Below are 20,151 nucleotides of genomic sequence, written 5' to 3' on the forward strand. Positions count from 1 at the left end.
ACCTTATACTTCAAGGCAATTATACAGAAAAAGAGGGCGTATAAACCTACCCTGTAGCAACATCTTCAAAACAGGTAGAGTAAATAATCAACCAATGGAGCAGATGCACAAATGATAAAGGCTTCTCACTCTACCTAGGTTAGAGCGGCTAAAAGTATGTCCGACCTCTAGTACTTCGGCCTAACTCTTTATGGGTTTAGATGGTATGTGCCAAGTACCACTTTTCTGGATCTCGGAATGCTTATATGGAGGAAGATCTGCTTGAATGTTGCTTCTATTCAACATCAAGTTATTTGGATGTTAGTCTCCTCCGGTACTCGGGTAAATGTAACTCATGACCCTTGGATTTCAAATTAAATGCTTAGCTTACCTTCATCAATATGGAAGTGGATATAGAAAATCGAAAGGTGGTTAATCTTATCACTGCTGAAATATCTTGGAACAAATCCAAATTGTCTTCTATCTTTCCTGCTGAAATGATGGACAATATATGTAAGATTCCTTCATAAAAAGCTGTCTGGTCTGGTCAGCTGTATTGGGGGAAGAACAGGCATGCTAAAGCTCTTGTAGAGGAGATAGATAAGCTACTGTTGCCTTTGCCTTATCAGCACAATGCTTCATCCTTTACCTGGATATGGAAGCTACATACAACAGCGAGGGTAAAAAAAAAAAAAATGGTGGAAATTGGCATGGTTTAGAATTCCTTGTAAATCTATTCTTAACAGAAGAGGGATTCTGAATGCCGGTATGCAATCATGTGACCTATGTGCGGACTGCGAGTCCGACTGTAACCAGGTTTTTGGTACTTTGTAGTTTTGCCAGGCAATGTTAGAAAGGTTAGAAAATATATCGTGTTTGATTTTTGCCGCCTCCTTCGTTGGTCTTGTTTAATCTTCTATCTCTGCCACAGGTAAAGAAAGAAACAAAGTCCATGATTGTTAATGTTGGATAGCTTATTTGGCAAGCAAGTATTGAGAGGCGGTTTCAAAGGAGAAGAGCACACACACACACACAGACACACACACACACACAGACACACACACAGACACACACAGACACACACAGACACACACACAGACACAGACACACACAGACACAGACACTCACTTACTAAGTTACTATGGGTGGTATTAATGTTACTTCCCTACCATTGATGTGCTGAAGGTTAACTTTGATCGATCTCTGAACGACACTGCAGCACGTATTGGGTATGTTGAGAGATCATTTGGATCGTCTGCTCCCCGCCGGAAGAAAACATTGGCTGGACTAAACCATTGTTTATTTTGACACATGATTGCTATCGGATTGACCTGGTTCCCAAGGATGAGCTTCTTGCAATGGTTTCTGATGGTTAAGCAAATCTTACGAGCCATACCACAAATATACACCATCTATGACTTGAATTGGGAGAGGCACAATGGTTTAGTCCAGCCAATTTATCAGCAATCATGTAAAATAATCTATAACAATCATGTCAAATTGGGAGAAGCTCCAATATAGAAGTGAGGAATTATTTTACCAAGTACTTTCCTAAGCTCTGTTGAGCTTTTGCCTAGTGTTTACCCTAGTAAAGAAATGTAAACAATAATAAGGGTCTGTTTCATCGCAAGAATACAACTGGCAATTTTTTTGAAAAAAAAATTATGTTTTCATTATGTAATAATCTAGAATTTTATCCAAAAAAGCTACCAGAAAAATATTATTTAAGTTTCTTGGCCTTATATAAGTATCTAAGATTGATCCAGTGCAACCAATATGGAACTAAATACATATATGTATAAATCTTCATATGCTCTCTCCGTTTAAACTCTAGTATCCTTGCCAAGCTAAGAATTCAAATCCATTCAAATCTATTCATGAGTATCATAAATCCGATCACAAATATTACGATCGGATCATAGTTAGCTCAACGAACTTGTGTTGTAGTATCTCCTAATCCACATGGGTCATGTGCCGAGTCAGCTATGATACCATTTGTAGCAACACAAAATCTCACTAAAAAGAACTAGCTAGAAGATGCTATTTCAGTTCTTAGGTCCGCTATAAGTACTTAAAATCTATCTAGTCCATAGTAGATATAAGAATAAACATATACTCGCACAGATCCTTACATACACCTTTTATTTACGCCCTGGTATCCTCAGCAGCTAAAGGTCCAAATTAATTCAAATCCAATTACATATACTATGACTGATTCAGGGTCAATCAAATAAGCCTATGTTGCAATGTCCTCCAGTCCATATAAGTCATGGGTTGAATTTGCTCTGATACCATTTGTAACAACCTACAACTTTATCCAAACAAGTTAGTCAAAAAACATTATTTAGGTTTCTTGATTTTGTATAAGTATGCAAGATCTGTCCAGTGCATAGTTATATAGGACTAAATACATGCCTGCACAGATCCTCATATGCTCCCCCCAATTAAGCCTTGGCATTATGGCCAGGCTAAGAGTTTAAATCCATTCATAAGTACCATAAGTTCAATTACAAATACCACAATTAGCCCATGATCAACTCATTAGATCCATGCTGTAGTGTTTTCTAGTCCACATAGGCTCTGAACCAGATCTGAAATTATATCATTCATAACAATTCAAGACCTCAACAAAAAAAAAAAAAGCTGAAATATGTTACTTGAGTTCCTTGGCCCGATGTAAGTATCTTAAATCTACCCAGTGTATAGTCGATGTGAGACTAAACATGCATCTGTATGGGTCTTACACATTTATTTGCCTCAAAATAGAAAATTAGAAAATTTGAAGAAGCATAAACAGATTCTAATGTGTACACATAAGCCCTCTCACTTAAATATGCTGAACTCACTTACGATATTCTCTTTTTTTTTTTTTGATGTAAAATGAAAAAGATATTTACAAAGAGAGTAAGAAGATGGTTAAAAATGAGAGAAGGAAGAAAAGAAAGAACAATTATAAATACAAAGGGGCAAGGAGATTAAGGATGGTCCTATGGCTATCTAGGGCCTTGCCCAAGCAAAGGTTGCCTCATATGGAGAACGTGTGGGTGGTCTTTTGCAGGACTGCAGTTGAAGAGTTTTTCTTCCTTCAAAAAATTCTAAACTCCCGTGTCAACTGTGCCAAGAAAGTGCCATAAGCAACTGATCCCACCCCTTCCTCAAAGGGGCTAGAACCTTCTTGCGCCTCCACCAAGACTAAAGTGAGAGGTAGTTAACAAGTCGACCTTTGATATTAAGGTGAGAGAAAATTGCAACCCAAATGGACCAGGTAACTGGACATCTGATGAAGAAATAGGAGACGGTCTCAGATGTTGGGGCCAAAACAAGGATATTGTGAAATAAATTAAGCCAAAACCAAAACCAACTAGAAGCAATATTCACACAAGCCATATATCAAACACCTGGAGAGTAGAAAGAAAATACATCAAATTTACGCGGAAAAAATCCTCAAGTGTAGACGGAAAAAACAATAGGAAAAATCCAATCAATCCACTATAATGAATATAGATTTACTATAATGAATATTCAAGTTTATGCCTAAAACTTGAGCCCTCAACAAATTTGGAAAACTCTAATATCACCTTTCTAAGAGTAACAATGATCTTACCCAAACCACGACAATGTGATGAACCCATGAATGTAATGAGATCCCTAATAATGAATACTACAACTCTCTATAGCATCCAATACAACTCTTAGATAGTGTCAATACCGGGCCAGATGGGCCGCCTTAGACCATAGTCGGCGGCCCATCTGGAAACCCAAACTAGTGTCTTCAGGAGGAAGAAGACGACCGTAATTGCCAACTATTGAGGCGGTTATAACCGCCTAATAGCCACGATCGCACTCCACCTCTTTTCTAACTGAGGGCTATAAAAGCCCATGGACTTCCCACAGAGGGGCTTTATCCCTCACCTCTCACTGCCTCTCACTCTCTCCTTCCTCCACTCCAAGGAACTGGATCAGGAGTGATGCCATCGGAGTAGGGGGTCTCGAGCCGCCGAAGGAAGCAACCGATTACCAGAATAGAGGCTTCTCGGCTCTCCTGTGGCTCTCCTACATAGAGAACTGCCACTGTTTCATTTAAAACATAAGCAGTGGTGTCTCATTATTGGCCTTCTTCTGATTCTTTTCCTCTTTTAATTTCTTTTTTCAATCATTGTAGTGTTTCTTCATATGACCCTCTTTATTACAGTAGAAGCACTTGATTTTCCTCTTGCACTAAACTGAATTCTGGAAGTACCGCGCCCCTTAAAGTCTCTACTCTTACCTCTTTCCTTGTTTTCTATAATAAGAGCATGTGCATTGTCCTTACCCAAGTCTCTTCTCTATTAAACAAGCTATCTTTCACCAGAGTAAATTGTAGTATCCCATCAGGAGCAGAGTTGCTAAGTGACACTACCAAAGTCTTCCAACTGTCAGACAATGAACTCAACAGCAATAATGCCTGCAACTCATCATCTAGCACTATCTTCATTGTGGTCAACTGGTTCACCAAGTTTTAGAACTCACTCAAATGCTCAGAAATAGATCTTCCCTCTTTTAACTTCAAATTCAGAAGCCTCCTAATTGCAAAGGCTTTGTTCTGGATTGTCTTCCTCTCATATAGACCCTCTAACTTCATCCAAAGATTGTAGGCATTATTTGTCTCTTGAGATAAATGATGGAACACACTAAGATCAATCCACTGTCTGATATACCCAATAGTTTTCCTGTGCATCATCTTCCGGTCACTATCACTAATGTCCTTTGGCTTAGCATTAGCACCTTCAATGGGCTTATGTAAATCTTTACAGTAAAGAATATCCTCCATCATAGGCTTCCAAATAAAATAATTAGAAGCACTAAGTTTCATCATGGTACCCGAAGAATTTTCCATCTACTCCCACAATATCTCCACACTCACACAACCTCGGCTCTGATACCACTTGTTGGGGCCAAAACAGGGATATTGCAGAATAAACTAAGCCAAAACCAAAACCAACTAGAAGCAATATTCATACAGGCAATATATCAAACACCTGGTGAGCAAAAAGAAAACACACCAAATTTGCTTGGAAAAAACCATCCAGTATAGAGGGAAAAAACCATCCAGTATAGAGGAAAAAAACCACAATGCAAATCCGATCAATCCACTACAATGAATATAGAGTTTACAATACTCAAGTTTATGCCCAAAACTTGAGTTCTCAATAAATTGAAAAAACTCCAATATCACCTTCCTAAGAGTAACAATGATCTTACCCAAACTACTATAATGTGATGAACCTAAGAATGTAATGAGATCTCTAGCAATGAATACTACAACTCTCTATAGCATCCAATACAATTCTTAGATAGAAACTCAATTTGTTAAATCACTGTGTGAAAAACCACATCAAAAAAAATAAGAAAAAAAACCTATTTCTTCCGTATGGCATGCAAAATTGATGCGGCAAGTTGTGTCCTTTTCCTCTCAGTATCACTACACCATTTGTGCCTCTCTATCTCCTTTTTGTTTTTTTTTCTTTCCGCCATGCACTGTTCTCTCTCTGTTTCCCCTTTTTTTTTTTCGTTATGTGCCGCCGCACCTCTTGATGTTCATGCACCTCTTCTTTTCTTCACGCGCGCTCTCCTGTGGCTCTGCCAAAAAAAAGCAAGAGGTAAAGCCCTAGTGGGCTTTTTGGGCCTCCCCAAGTGGGCTGGACCCACTTATATCAGAGATGGTGCCACATAGAGGGAATTCAACCTCCCACTTTTCTTTGCAAGAAGATCACCCATGTGAAGTCTATCTTTTAGGGCTAGCCGCATGAAAACTTTCACCTTTTCAGGTACCCGGGCTTTCCAGAGGGCATTAAAATCTACACCGAATAGTCCATTCTTACTAAGCTTCCCAACTGGCACATCAGCATCCTTGGAAGTATGAACAGAAGACATGATGAGGTTCTAAAGTTGATCAAACTGTGCTACTTCACTAGAAGATAGAGGGCCAAGTAGATTGATTTTCCACTTCCTAGATCTCCCGTTCCGATGAGAAGCCACTGAAGAGTTCCTTCTAATAGTTCCGAGCAGATCTTGAAAAAGATAAGCAAGAGGGGTAGAACCAATCCCACGATCCTCCCAAAATCTAATCCTCGTCACCAAGTTAAAATCTAGTGCAATTCCAAATGGCATCCACATCGCTGCAAACGTCATGCAAGTTTAAAAGTCACGCAATCCTCGCACCCATGACTTTCTCAAAAACTTTCCACATGAAAGGAATCTTTCTAAATAAGTCACCACGAAGCTTCAGATCGTTAGACCACCCTTAATATTTCCGATTTATTTCTTCTTATCTCACCTAACCTAGGCGAAAAATTATTGTCCACACGAGCACCACCATTGGAATCAGCAGTTGTGGTTGACTGCATGTACAGCCACATGGTGCATGCAGTGTAGGCGATAGTTTCTCCACCCAGCAAGGCACGCCAAACCCGGCAATAATTGCAAAGACTTGCAGCTTCACATTTAATTATATATTACATCTGCGATCTGAAATTTATCAGCCCTGAGCCTCCAAGCGTTGCAATTCGCAAGGCATGTGACTGATGCCTCCTCTTCCAAAGATCCCTCGGTTACTCTTGCTCTCTTCCTTCCTCGTTGTGCTCCATCGCTCCAGAACCGGCGGCGACTTTATTGATTACAACTGCCAAAACGCAGGCAACTACACCATGAATAGCACGTTCCAGACAAACCTCAATGTTTTGCTCTCTTCCTTGTCCTCCAAGACTCCAATATCCGGCGACACCGAAGGCATGGAACCGGACCAAATTTATGGTCTCGCTCTCTGTCGGGGCGATGTCAGCTCCCAAGAATGTTCGGATTGCGTTAATGAAGCATCGCAGGATCTCATTCAACTATGCCCATACGAGAGAAGTGCAACTGCGTGGGATGATGAATGCCACATGCAGTACACAACCAAACATTTCTTCTCCAGAGTGAAAAATTCCTCAATCGTTTTGTTGCGGGAGCCGGAGGTTGCCGCGGAATCAGAACGATTTGATCAGCAACTGGGAAAGATGATGGATGCAGTTTTCCAGCGGGCAGCTTACAATTCGTCCGCTCGCATGTTTGCCACCGGTGAAGTCAATGTCACGAGCTCTTTGACGCTGCGTGGGCTGGTTCAGTGCACGAGAGATATGTCGGGAGATCAATGTATCCAGTGCTTTAGGGCTCGTTTGGTTCGCAGGAAAAGGAGGGGGGAAAATGTGGTCAACGGAAAAGTAATGAAATGCCTCTTGTTTGGTTGGAGTTTTCAAAGGAGAGAGATGGGAAAGTTGTATTCCCATGGGAATATAATTCCCACATTTCATGAGAAAGTCTTTCCCATTAGAAACATGGGAAAGTTACTTTCCCATGAGGTGGGAATCACTCCTTTTTTATTTTTTCCCAAAAAGACCCTTCAGCATTAAAGAAGCATTAAAGAGGCATTAAAGACCTAATTTTTATTAAGGGCATAATAGGAATTATACATAACTTTCCTAGGAAAGTGGATGGTCAACCAAACATAAGCACTTTGAAAATTTGTCACTTTCCCATGGTTAACCAAACATGCCAAAAGTACTTTCCTAGGTATCCTCTTCCTAGGAATCTGATTCCCAGGAATCATATTCCTAGGAGGGAAAATACTTCCCGCGAACCAAACCAGCCCTTAGAGACTCCTTGGACCGCCTTCGGAATTGCTGCTACGCTGATCTGATAGGAATTGCTCTAGGAGCAAGATGTATATTGAGGTATGATGCATTCACCAACTCAGCTACAGCTCGGGATACTCCGCCGCCTTCATCCACAGTGCCATCCCTTCGGCCTCCATCAACTGGTGCAGCTACCAGAGGTAAAAATCTAACCTCTTCAAACTATGTGATTGCATGCCAATATCTCTTTAAACTGACAAACCAGGTATTAGTGTGAAGCACGATCAAGTTAGAACTTGCTCCAAAATGGTCATGAGATTGCTCCCTATTAGCTTTTGATGGAGCATCATAGAGGACCATCAAAATTGCTGAGGTAATAAGGGGAAATTTAATACATTTTCCAATGCATGGCCTGCTTAATTTTATGAAAACTTAAATAGATTAGTAAATTCTTCATAATAGAGACTTCCATCCTTTTAGAGAGGTCTCCCAAAATAATGCACCCAAACAAGGTTAATCAAGTCGAGAAAGGTAACTCTTACAAAATAATTACTTTAAGATTAGTAAATTTTATCTGCCGTAATTCATCCTATAACTAAAATGGGAGTTTCAAGTGGCCTACCGATAAAATTAAAGAATTATGCTGAGTTAAACATTCGTTTAAAAACTTTTGGAGGAAATGAAAAGGCTTCCAATCTAAAAACTTAAACAGTGAGTTTTATGTTAGTCTCCCGGTGCCATACAAGCTGAGAAACAGAAATGAGGTGGCTGCATGCAGTTTCTCCTCATGGACCATCAGCATTCACTATTTATCCAATTTCACGGGTTTCACTAATGACTATTCAATAGCATGGACAGGTACTGGGAATTCTTGGAACCGTCCATGTAAACAGAGGTTTATGAGTTTGAAGAGGTGATAGTTGCAAGATATTAAGCTAGACTACGACTAGATGTTCTGAATGAGGTCTCTGAAATTTCAGCTCTACATTATTGAGATCTACCAGGTTTTGCAGATTGAGAAGAAGCTGGCAACGTGTGCGTGTGCCAACACCCAAAAGACACCTTGTAAAACTTCTAACTCCTTTCCCAAGGCAATATGGCTGATTGACATGCTAGTAGCAAAAATGGAGACCCAATCCTTAAATGACATAGACTGGTACACCCCCCGTATAGCGATACTTCAGAGTTTTTGAAGTATACATAGAATCCAAATTGATCCTTGCAGCATCACTTTTACTCGATTTTTATGAGTATTTCAGCAATTGTTAAGGTACAAAAGGATGTTGACATTAGTTAGGACACAAAATGGCTTCATAAAGTTGATATGCACTCAGAATTTGGATTATCACAAAGTTCAGAGATTTGCAGGGGTCTAGGTTAAATCAAGCCTCACCTGTGTCAATGGACAAAGGAATGAACTATGTAAGTTTTTACCAGGTTAAGAAGGCAGATAGATATTTAAGCAAGATGGGTGCCACTGACAATAGTATTGGAAACTTTTCTTGTGTGCTTTAGTAGTTTCTATAAATATATAAACTGCCTTTGCAGATGCAAAAAGTATCTTCGTTTCTCACTTCCAGTCTATGCTAAGTATCTCTGTGTAATGACACCTATAGTTTCTGGTACGTTCAAAAAGAAAGGGGTACCAAATGCAATTGCAAGTATAGTGAATTTCAGATTATTCTGTTTGCAACAAATAGACAGATGACTGAATTTCCAACATAAACTCTGAAAATTGGAGTTTATGAATGAAGGTTAACAAAGATTCAAGTCTCAGTAGTGGTACCCACCTCAGTTTGGTCCCAGGTCAGTACAATACTGGGGCATTTCTATCCCAACACTCATAACAAGCTGGCATCCTAGATTATGCCACTTTTCCTTTGTCCTAAATTTTTTCTTCAATTTTATAACTTTTATTGTTTTTAATAAAATATTAGTGCATTTTTACATATTTTTAAATCCTCGATAGAATTTTGAAGTCCATAGATAGATTTATGGGGTTTGACTTTTTCCTCTCCTCTCTCTCTTTTCTCCCTGCTTGTCCTTCCTTTCTTCCTGTATTTCTCACTTTTCCTCCCTTCTGTGGATGAACAAGAGGAGATAAAAGAGAACCCACTTTTTTTCAGAAAAAAGAGAACCCACTTTTTTCAGAAAAAAGAGAGGGATCCACCTATCTGTTGGGTACCAAGGGACCCAGATAGCTTCCTGGTCTGTCCTGACCAGTACCAACCGGAACAGCTGAGCAATCCTAGTTTATGAGCGAAGCAGTTTCTCAGGGGCATCCCAAATACCATTCTCTTATTGGAACTATATAATACCAGAGGAACACATCAATACCATCAGGATATGAATTCTTGAAGGTTAATAAGTACATGAAGGAAAGAAAAAAGATCAAAAATATCGTTCTCTCAGTGGAACAGGACGGTACTAGAGGAATATGTCAATACCATCTACATGTTTAGATTGCCTCAACAATGCATCTTTGGATCTCATTCAGCTGCGCCCATCTGCAATTATCTGGTATGATGATTGTCGCAAGTACTCCACTATCACAAATTTCTGCTCAAAGTTGGACGAGTCTCCAAGAGTTCACATGTGGGATACAATCAATGTTACAGAGGGAAAAATATTTGATCCGCAACTAGGAAAAATGATGATTGAGATTTCTAAATGGCATCTTTCAAATTCTTCTCTCTCATGTTTGCCACCGAAAACTTAAATGTTACAAGATCTATAGAACTATATGGGCTGGTTCAATGCACTTGATATCATCTATCAAGCAAACAATGCCTCCAATGCCTTAGACACTCTTGTGGCACTCTTCATGATTGCTGCTATGCAGCACAGGCAGGATGTCGCGGGCTTCGTATTTCCTCGAGTTCCCATGCGGCACTTAGAAGCCTTGCTTGGCTACAATGATTTCTAAGTTAGCCTATCACTCTAGCACCTTAAGCTAGAACTTTCAGAAAGAGAGGAGAAGAGCACACGAGAGAGAGAATTTGGGAGAATGAAGAGTAGTATTTACTAGAGAACTCTCAACTCCTCCCTTGGTGGTTTGGCCAGTGAGACCTCCCTTCCTTTTATAGGATCTACCAAGTACAATAAATGGTTAGGATTACGTAAAAGTGGCATAATTATAATGGTTAGGATTCTTACAGCAACTTCTATAAAAGCTTAGAAAAATATCTAGCCTTCTTGCTACATCTGTAGGCTTCTAGAGAATTCCACAGATCTCTAGCTCTTTAGGCTCCTTTCAGTAGGGAAAGGTTTGCACCAAATATTTTGATGAAATTGCCTGAAATGCTTAATCTGTGACAAGCGACACTTCTAGAAATAAGCTGTATTTTGAAGTACAACATGACCCACTTCTTTGAGCCAGCTCCAGTTTGGACACTTCCATCACCTCCTCTAGATCCAATTCCACCATCAATACCATCCCTTCCTCCTCCATCATATAATGCATTTACTACAAGTAAGAATCTGACCTCTAAAATGTGTGTATTGCATCTAGACACTTTTTTACACAACACTAACACCATATCCTGTGCCTTCTTATCCTAATAATATAATAACAAACTGGCTTTAGTTGAATTAGCAAATAAGGTAATCTTCATTTTTTCGAAGAAAAGGGTGGGATAAAACCCACCAAACTTTTCATGGAGTAGATAAAATGTTCAGAAAAAATTTAGCTAAGACCAATTAAGCCAGAATGAACAAGAAGGTACCCTTAAACCCTGCAAGTGGGGCAATAGACCCTTCAACATCCAATACAATGCCTGTAGTACTGAAACTCCAAGCCCTTTTAATATGATTGAGAGACCTAAATTGGAAGGTCTTTTTCTTCATCAGTAGATGACTGTTTCTTTCCTTCCAAAAGCACCAACAAACTGTTATGACCAGCAGAGTCAACCTTCTCATGAATTCCACAATAATTTCTTTGACCTCCATTCCAATCATAAGGAATTAAAATCTACCTAGCTAGCCACGGATCTTGAAACCATGCTTGAATAAAGATAAATAGCATATAAAACAGATATCTCAGACAAGATGGTTAATGATTACAAAGAAGACAACTTTGATGTGTACACCAATTCCCCCTCAGGTTTCCTTCTGTTAACTATATGATGTTGATGGCCCATCACATGGAAATTTTGTATTTTTCTGTGATAGAATATCTCCACAGCTGTTTGGTGAGAATGCGTTTAACAATTATTGAAGAAGAAAGCAATTGAAGGACTTCACAGAACAGATTCTAGATGATTTCCATCTTCATCTTCTACCAACCTTAGAAGTCACTGCTTGAACCTCCAATAGGATTATTTGTGATTATTTGTAGATTTAAGAACTTAACGAATGATTTCTAAATAAAATGCCTAATTCTGAGAGCCCACTCCCTCATAGATCCAAAAGAGATTAGGAAATAAGTCTATTGGAGTGATCTTGTCTAACCAGAAGTCGAGCCAAAACTTCTTTACCAACACAGAGAAAATAATCACATATCTGGAAAAGTTCTCCATCTTCAGGGTGTCTTTCCAGAAAAATGAGGCAAGCAAAGACAAGTACCAGTCCCCTGAACAAGGACTTCTCCTACAATAATAATTGATCTATGTTTTTCCACTCCTTCCTTTTCCCAAACCTTTAAAATAAAGTGACCACCAACTACTGAGGATAGCCAGATTCATATTTCTCAAGTTCTTCAAACCAAAAAAAAAAAAAGCACCCTTCATTTTATCCCTATAAAACAAACTCCATTTTGCTAGACATAATCCCCACCAAACCTATTCTCAGCCTTTCCAAAAGAAATAATGCTTAACGGAGTCAATTCTCTTGATAACCCAGCATGAAACAAAGGAGGCTGGCATAAGGTTGGAAAAGAAGAAAGAATAATATTCATCAAACATAAGCCTACCTCTGAAAGAGAGGAGTTTATCTTTCCAGATGTGAGTCTCCTGTCAATGCTCTCAATGGGAGGAACCCAGTCATTCCTGCAGAGAAAATGAAAGTTCCAACAGACAATGCGAAGACCAAGATAAGTACCAAGAAGCTATCACAACCTGCAATTTAGGTTCAAAAAAAAAAAAAGCTCCAGTCCGTGGAAAGAGGTTCTTTTAGACAAAATAAGAAACTCTTATGATTAAGAATCTTAAAACTAAAGAATAGAATTATATAACCTATAAAGTATTTTCTGTTTGCGCTCACAGGCACATTTGTGTGGACAAACATATTATTTATGTTTCAATCATATTATTTATGTCATCTGAGTCATGCAATCTATTTTACAACATTGAGGAAAGTAGACTTGCCACATTCGTGTTTGGTAATTATAGCCTTTAACATCTCTTAACCAAATATTCAAATGATAACCAAAAGGGCAGCTATACATGAAATTTTCACTTGGTGCAGGACATGAAAAGAACGTAGCAAGAAGTCGCATTATTGTTTTCGCCCTTGTGGTAGTCATACTCATAATAGCATGCTTTGCTTGCATTTGCTTGTGGAGACAGAAGGCTATAAAGAAAAGAAACGGTATGTAGCCAACAGACATTCTCAAATTCTTGTCATTGGTTATAGAGTAGCCAAAGAATAAACTATGATGGTAAATGGGTGATTGAATTCCCAAAATGTATCACCATTCTGGAGAAAAGATGGAAAATAATTTGATCAACCATAAATGAACAAGAAACCCATCATCATGGATTAAAGGTAGAGATAATACATGCCCTAAATCCTGGTCAGCCATATTTCATCACATCACCATGTGAATGTGCTTTACACTAGACATCAGATTTGCATGGTTCTATGGCCTGCCTTTGCTGGCGTGTCAATTTAAACAGTCTTAGGTTCAGCTTATAACTACAAATGGATTCTCTTATTGCATCTATACCCAAATATCTGCCAGACTCTGTGGATGCACAATGTTGTCAGACCAATAAGGGAAACCTGGGCAGCAAGCCCTTTAAGGTCCTTCATGGTATACCAAGGACATAGGTCTGTTATTGGAGTTAAAATACACAATGATTCACTAAATTTGTATGAAATGTAGTAACTCTCACATACAGATAAATTTTGTGATAATGATTATATTATTTAATTTTTTCAAAAATCATAAAAAACATTTAGATATTAGTACAAGGTAGTGCAACCTTAAACATCCATCTTAGGTACACCTTCAAGAACTAGATAGTGGTTATGTGCAAATACACAGGTAGGTGCTTGGATGGCTGCACTAGCTAGTATCCATGTATGCAACAAGTGCCAAGGTACCTAGGTGCTCAGGTGGCCGCCTAAACAATGGGGACCGTGCTAGGTTTCATGTAATGATCAAACAAGATAATTGGTTGTTTATTATTTATTTATTTAGTAAAATAATACTTTGAAAAACCAATGCAGTCTATGTAAGTGAGGAATAAATCACCTATAAAACATGCTATATTTATCAGCAACATTGTTGGGCAATGATATTCATATCCAGAATGCCCTGTGAGTTCTCCTACTATTTCCTTCACATTCTTTCATTAAATATTGATTTGTGCACACGGCAGAAGTTTTTTTATCTTGCTCATTCTTTTTCTAATAGGGGAAGACATCAATGATATTACAAGGAAAAGTTCTCCGCTATTTGATTTGCCTACAATCAAAGAAGCCACTAATAATTTCTCCAGTGCAAATAAGCTTGGAGAGGGTGGTTTTGGCACAGTTTATAAGGTAGTAATGGATTAGTATAAGCTACTGGCTGTTTAGACAAAGATTCATTAATTTCAATAATAAACAGCGTATAGTGCTATCTTGTAATTTTCTTTTACAAATTGATAAAATACTTAGTTCTCTTATGCTTTCTAACAGGGAACATTATCAGATGGACAGGAAATAGCTGTAAAGAGGCTTTCAAAAAGTTCAGGGCAAGGACTGGAACAATTAAGAAATGAAGTGGACTTCGTTGCTCAGCTTCACCATAAGAATCTTGTAAGAGTGTTGGGTTATTGCTTGGAAATGCAAGAGCAGTTGCTTGTCTATGAATACATCCAGAATAAGAGCCTCGACACATTTATATTTGGTACTTTTTCCATTGCTTAGATATCTCCAAGTCCCTAACAAACCTTGCTTGCAAAGTCTGCTGAAACATATTTAGTAAATTAAGGTTTAATTTTTCATATGAGAAATGACTTCAGCATTTCAGACAGCTTGGCTTGGATATGGACCAATGACATTATAAGATTCCAAAATACGTGACCCAAACTAGATGGGATAAGTCTTCTTGTTTATGCTTACAAATGGTTATAATTGTTAATTTTATAATGAACCATATACCAAAATTAGACCCAAAATATAGTACAGAACATCTATGACTGAAAGAGTATACACATGTAAGTTTGACATTTGAGGTCAAAACTGGTCTGCTAAAATCCCTGCCAATTAATCTAAGATTAATAGGCTTAGTAAGAAAATCTATGAAGCTAACAAAGCGAAAAGAAAATTTCATAATATAATCGCATAGCATAAGATTGTGAAGACACACAATAATGTTTGCTAGATATGAAAACATGACTATATTCTTAACATATGCCAAAATGAGTATATAAAATGAAAATGCTCACAAAAGATTCATACAGGTACTCCAAGATGCATAGAAAAGACACTCATATTTACAAAACAAGAGGGCCAAAAAACTTAAAAAATAATAGGAAGTTCTGAACAAAATTCACTCAAAGAAGTTCCGTAGTAGGTGATACATAAGCCCAGAGTTTTGTTTGTTTTGGTTTCTCCGGAAGGCTAGGCATCTAGAACTACTCGAGGTCAAATTGGATAGTCAAAGGAAACTGAGGAAGAAGTGAGAAATAACTGGTACCGTATAAGCATACATTATATACGTAAATAGGTTTATTCTAACCAACTAAACCAGCAATGCTCTTTCGGTTAGCATACAATTTGATCTCTATAAATTAATAAATTAACCATTTTTGGCAGTGGTACATAACATTAAACATGCTCTATCTGGATTAACTAGATGCAGCCAAAAGTGAACAACTAAACTGGGAACAACGACACAACATCATTCGAGGGATTGCTAGGGGACTATTGTATCTTCATGAAGATTCTAGAGTACGAATTATTCATCGAGATCTGAAAGCTAGCAACATTTTGTTAGATGCAAGCATGAATCCCAAGATTGCAGACTTTGGATTGGCAAGACTTTTTGGTGGAGACCATACCGAAAGCAAGACAACTAAAGTTGTAGGAACATAGTAAGTTTTTGAAGCCTAAATTTCACTGTGCTTTAAGCCTTAATGATTCACATTATTTGATTGTTAATGGTTTGCAGTGGATATATGGCACCAGAGTATGCTATACATGGGAGTATTTCCCTTAAGTCAGATGTCTTTAGTTTTGGTGTATTAGTTTTGGAAATCGTCAGCGGACGAAGGAACAATAGTTTCTATGACCCTGGAAATGTGATGAATCTTCTAAGCTACGTAAGTAACTACAAAATTCACATTTACATTTTCTACTATGATATAAGTCTAGAGATGACTACGCCATATTCTAACAGACCTTTACCAGGCATGGCAATGTTGGACCAATGAGACAGCACTGAAATTAGTTGATCCAAGTATGGCTGAAAATTATTCAAGCCACGAAATCTTGAGATGCATCAACATTGGGCTGTTATGCGTACAGGAAAATCCAAGTGACAGGCCAAACATGTTATCAGTTTTTTTGATGCTCAACAGGTACAAAATGAAACTCCAAACTCCCTCACAGCCTGCATTTTTTTATGCAAATGCCATGACCGAGTCATATGGATTTGTTGAAGATGCCGGTCCATCTAGAGGTAAACATGAGCAGTCTACAAGTACATCGACTCTATTCTCTTCAAATGAGGCGTCAATTACCGAACTAAACCCTCGATAGGGGGAGAAACAACTGTACTAATAAATGCTTGTACTCCATCAGCCTGCCTTTTAAATCTAGATGGCTGGTTGTTTTTGTAATTTTGGAAGTATATGCCGACTTCACAAATTACATATAGATAGTTTAATATGTTTGATGTGTAAGCAAGGTAATCAAAAATACCTTATTATATATGACGAGACAGTAATTGTACAATATATTCTTTTTCTTTCCCTATGTTAACTAGATATTTACATCAGAAAGAAAAACTTTAACCAGATATTGGCCTTCATTATTCCTAAAGAGTCCTATATACATCTCAAATCATAAGTTCGAAGGGGCATCTTTCAAAGTTATGATTATTACATATTTTGCTATTTTTCAGGGGGCAAGGCATGAAAAGCTAACTCAGAAACTTAGAATTATTATTATGCTACTTCGGAAGGAAGTTATTGAAATGGCCTAGCTGCCAAATAGATATCCACTTGCTATGAAAATAATTTCATTTTAATTTCTGCATGACAGCAATTTGTTACATTAATCTCATCATATAAGCTTGTCTTTCAAATTCTAGGAAAGGAAGCATCAGTGATTCGGCATAAAGTTTTAACTTCTTTGACTTTTTGTAAAACAATAAGCCACAAGACAACTCATGAAAGTTTTACTTTGATAGCTAGCTTTTAAAGGGAGACTCAATGTTTGGACATTATTTATAGTAAAAATTTAAATGCCACAAAAATACTTGGTAAAATGCGCTGCCAATCGGCAATAAGGCATTGGGTGAAATTACTGGTCAGTGTGACCAAGCATGTTCTTTTACTTTTCAATACTTGTGACGAGATTTCATGTCTTTAGCTATATGTGATCACCAAATACTTGTGAACTTTGTTTACATCTATCTGTTTTCACATAATAGTTATGATTTAATCAATTAAGAGCTGATCCATGGCATTCAAAATTCCTTCGACCTAAGGCAACCAAGAGCTCATCTGCCTACCCCTCACCCCCTTCCGAAAAAAAAAAAACGTTTTTAGGTCTAAACCTAGTAGGAATGCACAAACACTAGGGCTTGCAATTTACTCCGCCCCATCAGACACCCGACCCGACCCAATTTGAATGGAGCAGAATTCACCTAACCCGTAATAGATCCGGGGCAGATATGGATAATGGTAAAACCCACTCCGAACCCGATCTGGATATATATATATATCTTCACAAATTTCTTCCTCAAGGCAAAAAAATAAATAAATAAATTGATTCATATGTAATAAAAAAATTGATTTTGTCTGACTCAACCCATCCAACCTACCTCATTTAATTTTACTTACCCCACCCCTTTTCTTGACTCTACCTGCCCCGCCCCGCCCTGAGGCAAGTACGGGGCAGGTACGGATAATGGCATAGCCGATCTATTCCCGACATGTTGCCATCCCTAACAAATATATAGCCATGGTTATCTAACACCTAAAATTTACTATTTAACCCAGCAAATTTTGTGACTAGCACCTATGTTATCCATGTCTCAAATATTTTTTGAGCCCAGTTAGGGCTCTTGCACACCCACACAAACTCCTAGCCACATAAGTTCCAAATGTAGCACTGAATACTAAGGGGGCGTTTGGTATGTGGAGTGATAACCCCAGGATCAAGGGTGATCCGGATGAAAGTGATAAAATCACCGTGTTTGATTACATCTTAGTAATCCCACATGGCGGTGATATCGGATCACCTCCATTTTTTCATTCAGTCCAGTGATCGAAAACCCATCCTTGAGGACGGGTATCCAACATCACCGGAGCGCAGTGATCTTAGATTAAAATATGCTGACCAAACTATCCTTCATAGCTGTAGGAGACTCCAGAAAAGAAAAAAAAATCCTTTTTTCTTTTCGCCGCGAGTCATTTGGGTTACTTGTGCATCATCCTATCACCGTGCCCTTCCTTCTTCCTCCGAGGAAATTCTTTGAACCGGGAACGAAGGCGTCGGAGCGGAGGCGTCGAAGCAGGGCTGTCGTAGTTCATCCCCGAAAGAGGTAAGCCTCCCGACCACCTTGTTTCCATTTTCCCTGCCCTTCCTCCTCCCGATCCACTCGGGAGGATAGATAAATTAAAAGAAGAAAGAAAGAAGAAGAAAAAGGGGAAGAAGGGGGTGGGGACTCACCTCTGTGCAGCCGTTGCCGGTGCCGCGGGGAGCAGCCGCGGACGTCGCAGGAGCCGCCGGCCTCGGCTTGGCCGCGGGCGCAAGCCGCAGGCTCGGCTGCGGGCGTCGGCCGCAAGCATGTCCGAGGGAGCCGCCGGCCGTGGCCCGGCCCCTCTCGTGCGGAGGACCTCTCCTCCTTGGCTTCATGTGAGGAGATAAGAGGTAGGGGAAGGGTTGAGAAGAAGAAAGGGATGAGAAGAAGTCTGAGAGAATTAAGGGAAAGAGAGGAGAAAAGAGGAAAAGAGAAGGAGAAGTTGGGAGAATAAAGAGAGGAAGAGAGAGGGCTTGGGGAGCGAGAGAGAATGTGTGAGGGCGAGAGAGGGCGTTAGAGAGTGAAGGAGATGAAGAGGGAAAGAAAGGAACGGGAGAAGTGGGGAAAGGGAGGAAGAGAAGGTTCTAGAGAAAGGCGAAGAGAAGAAACGGCGAAGAAATAGAGAAGAAAAATAAAAGGGAAAGAAAAGAAAAGCAAAGAAAAAAAAAAAGGAAAAGGAAAGGAAAGAAAAAGAAAAAATAGAATAAAATACATAAATAAATAGTGAATAAGTGATAGAGAATAAAAAAAAAAGGCTTACTAAGTAAAAAGAGAAACCATAATGATACTATCATTGATAACTTGGTCACTAAGATTGAAAGGATAAACAGTGCATGTGAAGGAAGTAGGGAAGACTTCAAGAGAATTACCAACTTTTTTGAGAAGAAGGGGCAAAGTGATGAGAGGCGTATGGCTCTGTTTGAGGAAATTATGAAGATTAAAGATTTGAGCAAGGATGATATGTTGATTGCTGGCAAGGCTATTACCAAAGATAAGTCTAAAATTAACTTTTTTTACCCTATCTCAACAGTTTAAGAGAAGATATGTGCTAAAGCAGTTAGAGGGCGGTGCATATAGACCCTCATTTGACTTTGATCCAGTGTGATGCTACCTAGACCTCCTTACAGCTATAGTTGGTGGTGGTTTCTTTCATTTGACCTTCATGTTTAATTTTGCCTAGTATAAATCTTATGGTTTGTTTATTATGGACGTTTGTAGTGAAAAGAATACTTTAGATGTTTGTGGATTTGGTGGAGTTTTGAAATTTATGGCTTTTTAATGATTCGAGTGTTACAATTCTTAGTGTTATCCTATTTTATTCATATGTTGGCTACATAGATATTATACATATAAATAATATCCAATAGAACTAGTATACCAAATTTTTCACATTTATTCACATAGACATTTTATTCATGTAAAACCTGAACCAGCTAGATGAGCATCTAACTTCCATTCTATCTTGAAAAGATCTTGAATTCCTTCCTCTTGAATAGTTCTTAACGACTACAAATTTTTTGAATGGGACCCAAGCCATAAAACTAAATTCTTTGGCATATGAGCCGAGTCATGGTAGTCTTAATAGAATAATAAGAACATGTTAGATATTGTAACAATTTAACT

The 20,151-nt window shown here is 38.6% G+C and overlaps 2 protein-coding genes across 3 annotated transcripts in view; both read left to right on the top strand.

Annotated features, from left to right (window-relative positions):
• Positions 1-20,151, top strand: part of LOC113461220 (cysteine-rich receptor-like protein kinase 6) — a 42,765-nt gene that overhangs the window by 15,115 nt on the left and 7,499 nt on the right. The window lies entirely within an intron of this gene.
• On the top strand, positions 3,263-16,628 carry LOC113461548 (cysteine-rich receptor-like protein kinase 10). The gene is made up of 9 exons (XM_089923587.1): positions 3,263-7,149; positions 12,993-13,161; positions 13,365-13,422; positions 13,528-13,599; positions 14,148-14,333; positions 14,472-14,682; positions 15,634-15,871; positions 15,949-16,099; positions 16,188-16,628. Exons 1-9 carry the CDS (start codon positions 6,543-6,545, stop codon positions 16,536-16,538), a joined length of 2,043 nt encoding a protein of 680 aa, XP_089779713.1. The 5' UTR covers positions 3,263-6,542; the 3' UTR covers positions 16,539-16,628.

Source organism: Phoenix dactylifera, chromosome 1, assembly GCF_051530095.1.
Source record: "Phoenix dactylifera cultivar Ajwa chromosome 1, Ajwa_hap1_PhDact_Kaust_v1.1, whole genome shotgun sequence".
NCBI lineage: Eukaryota > Viridiplantae > Streptophyta > Magnoliopsida > Arecales > Arecaceae > Phoenix > Phoenix dactylifera.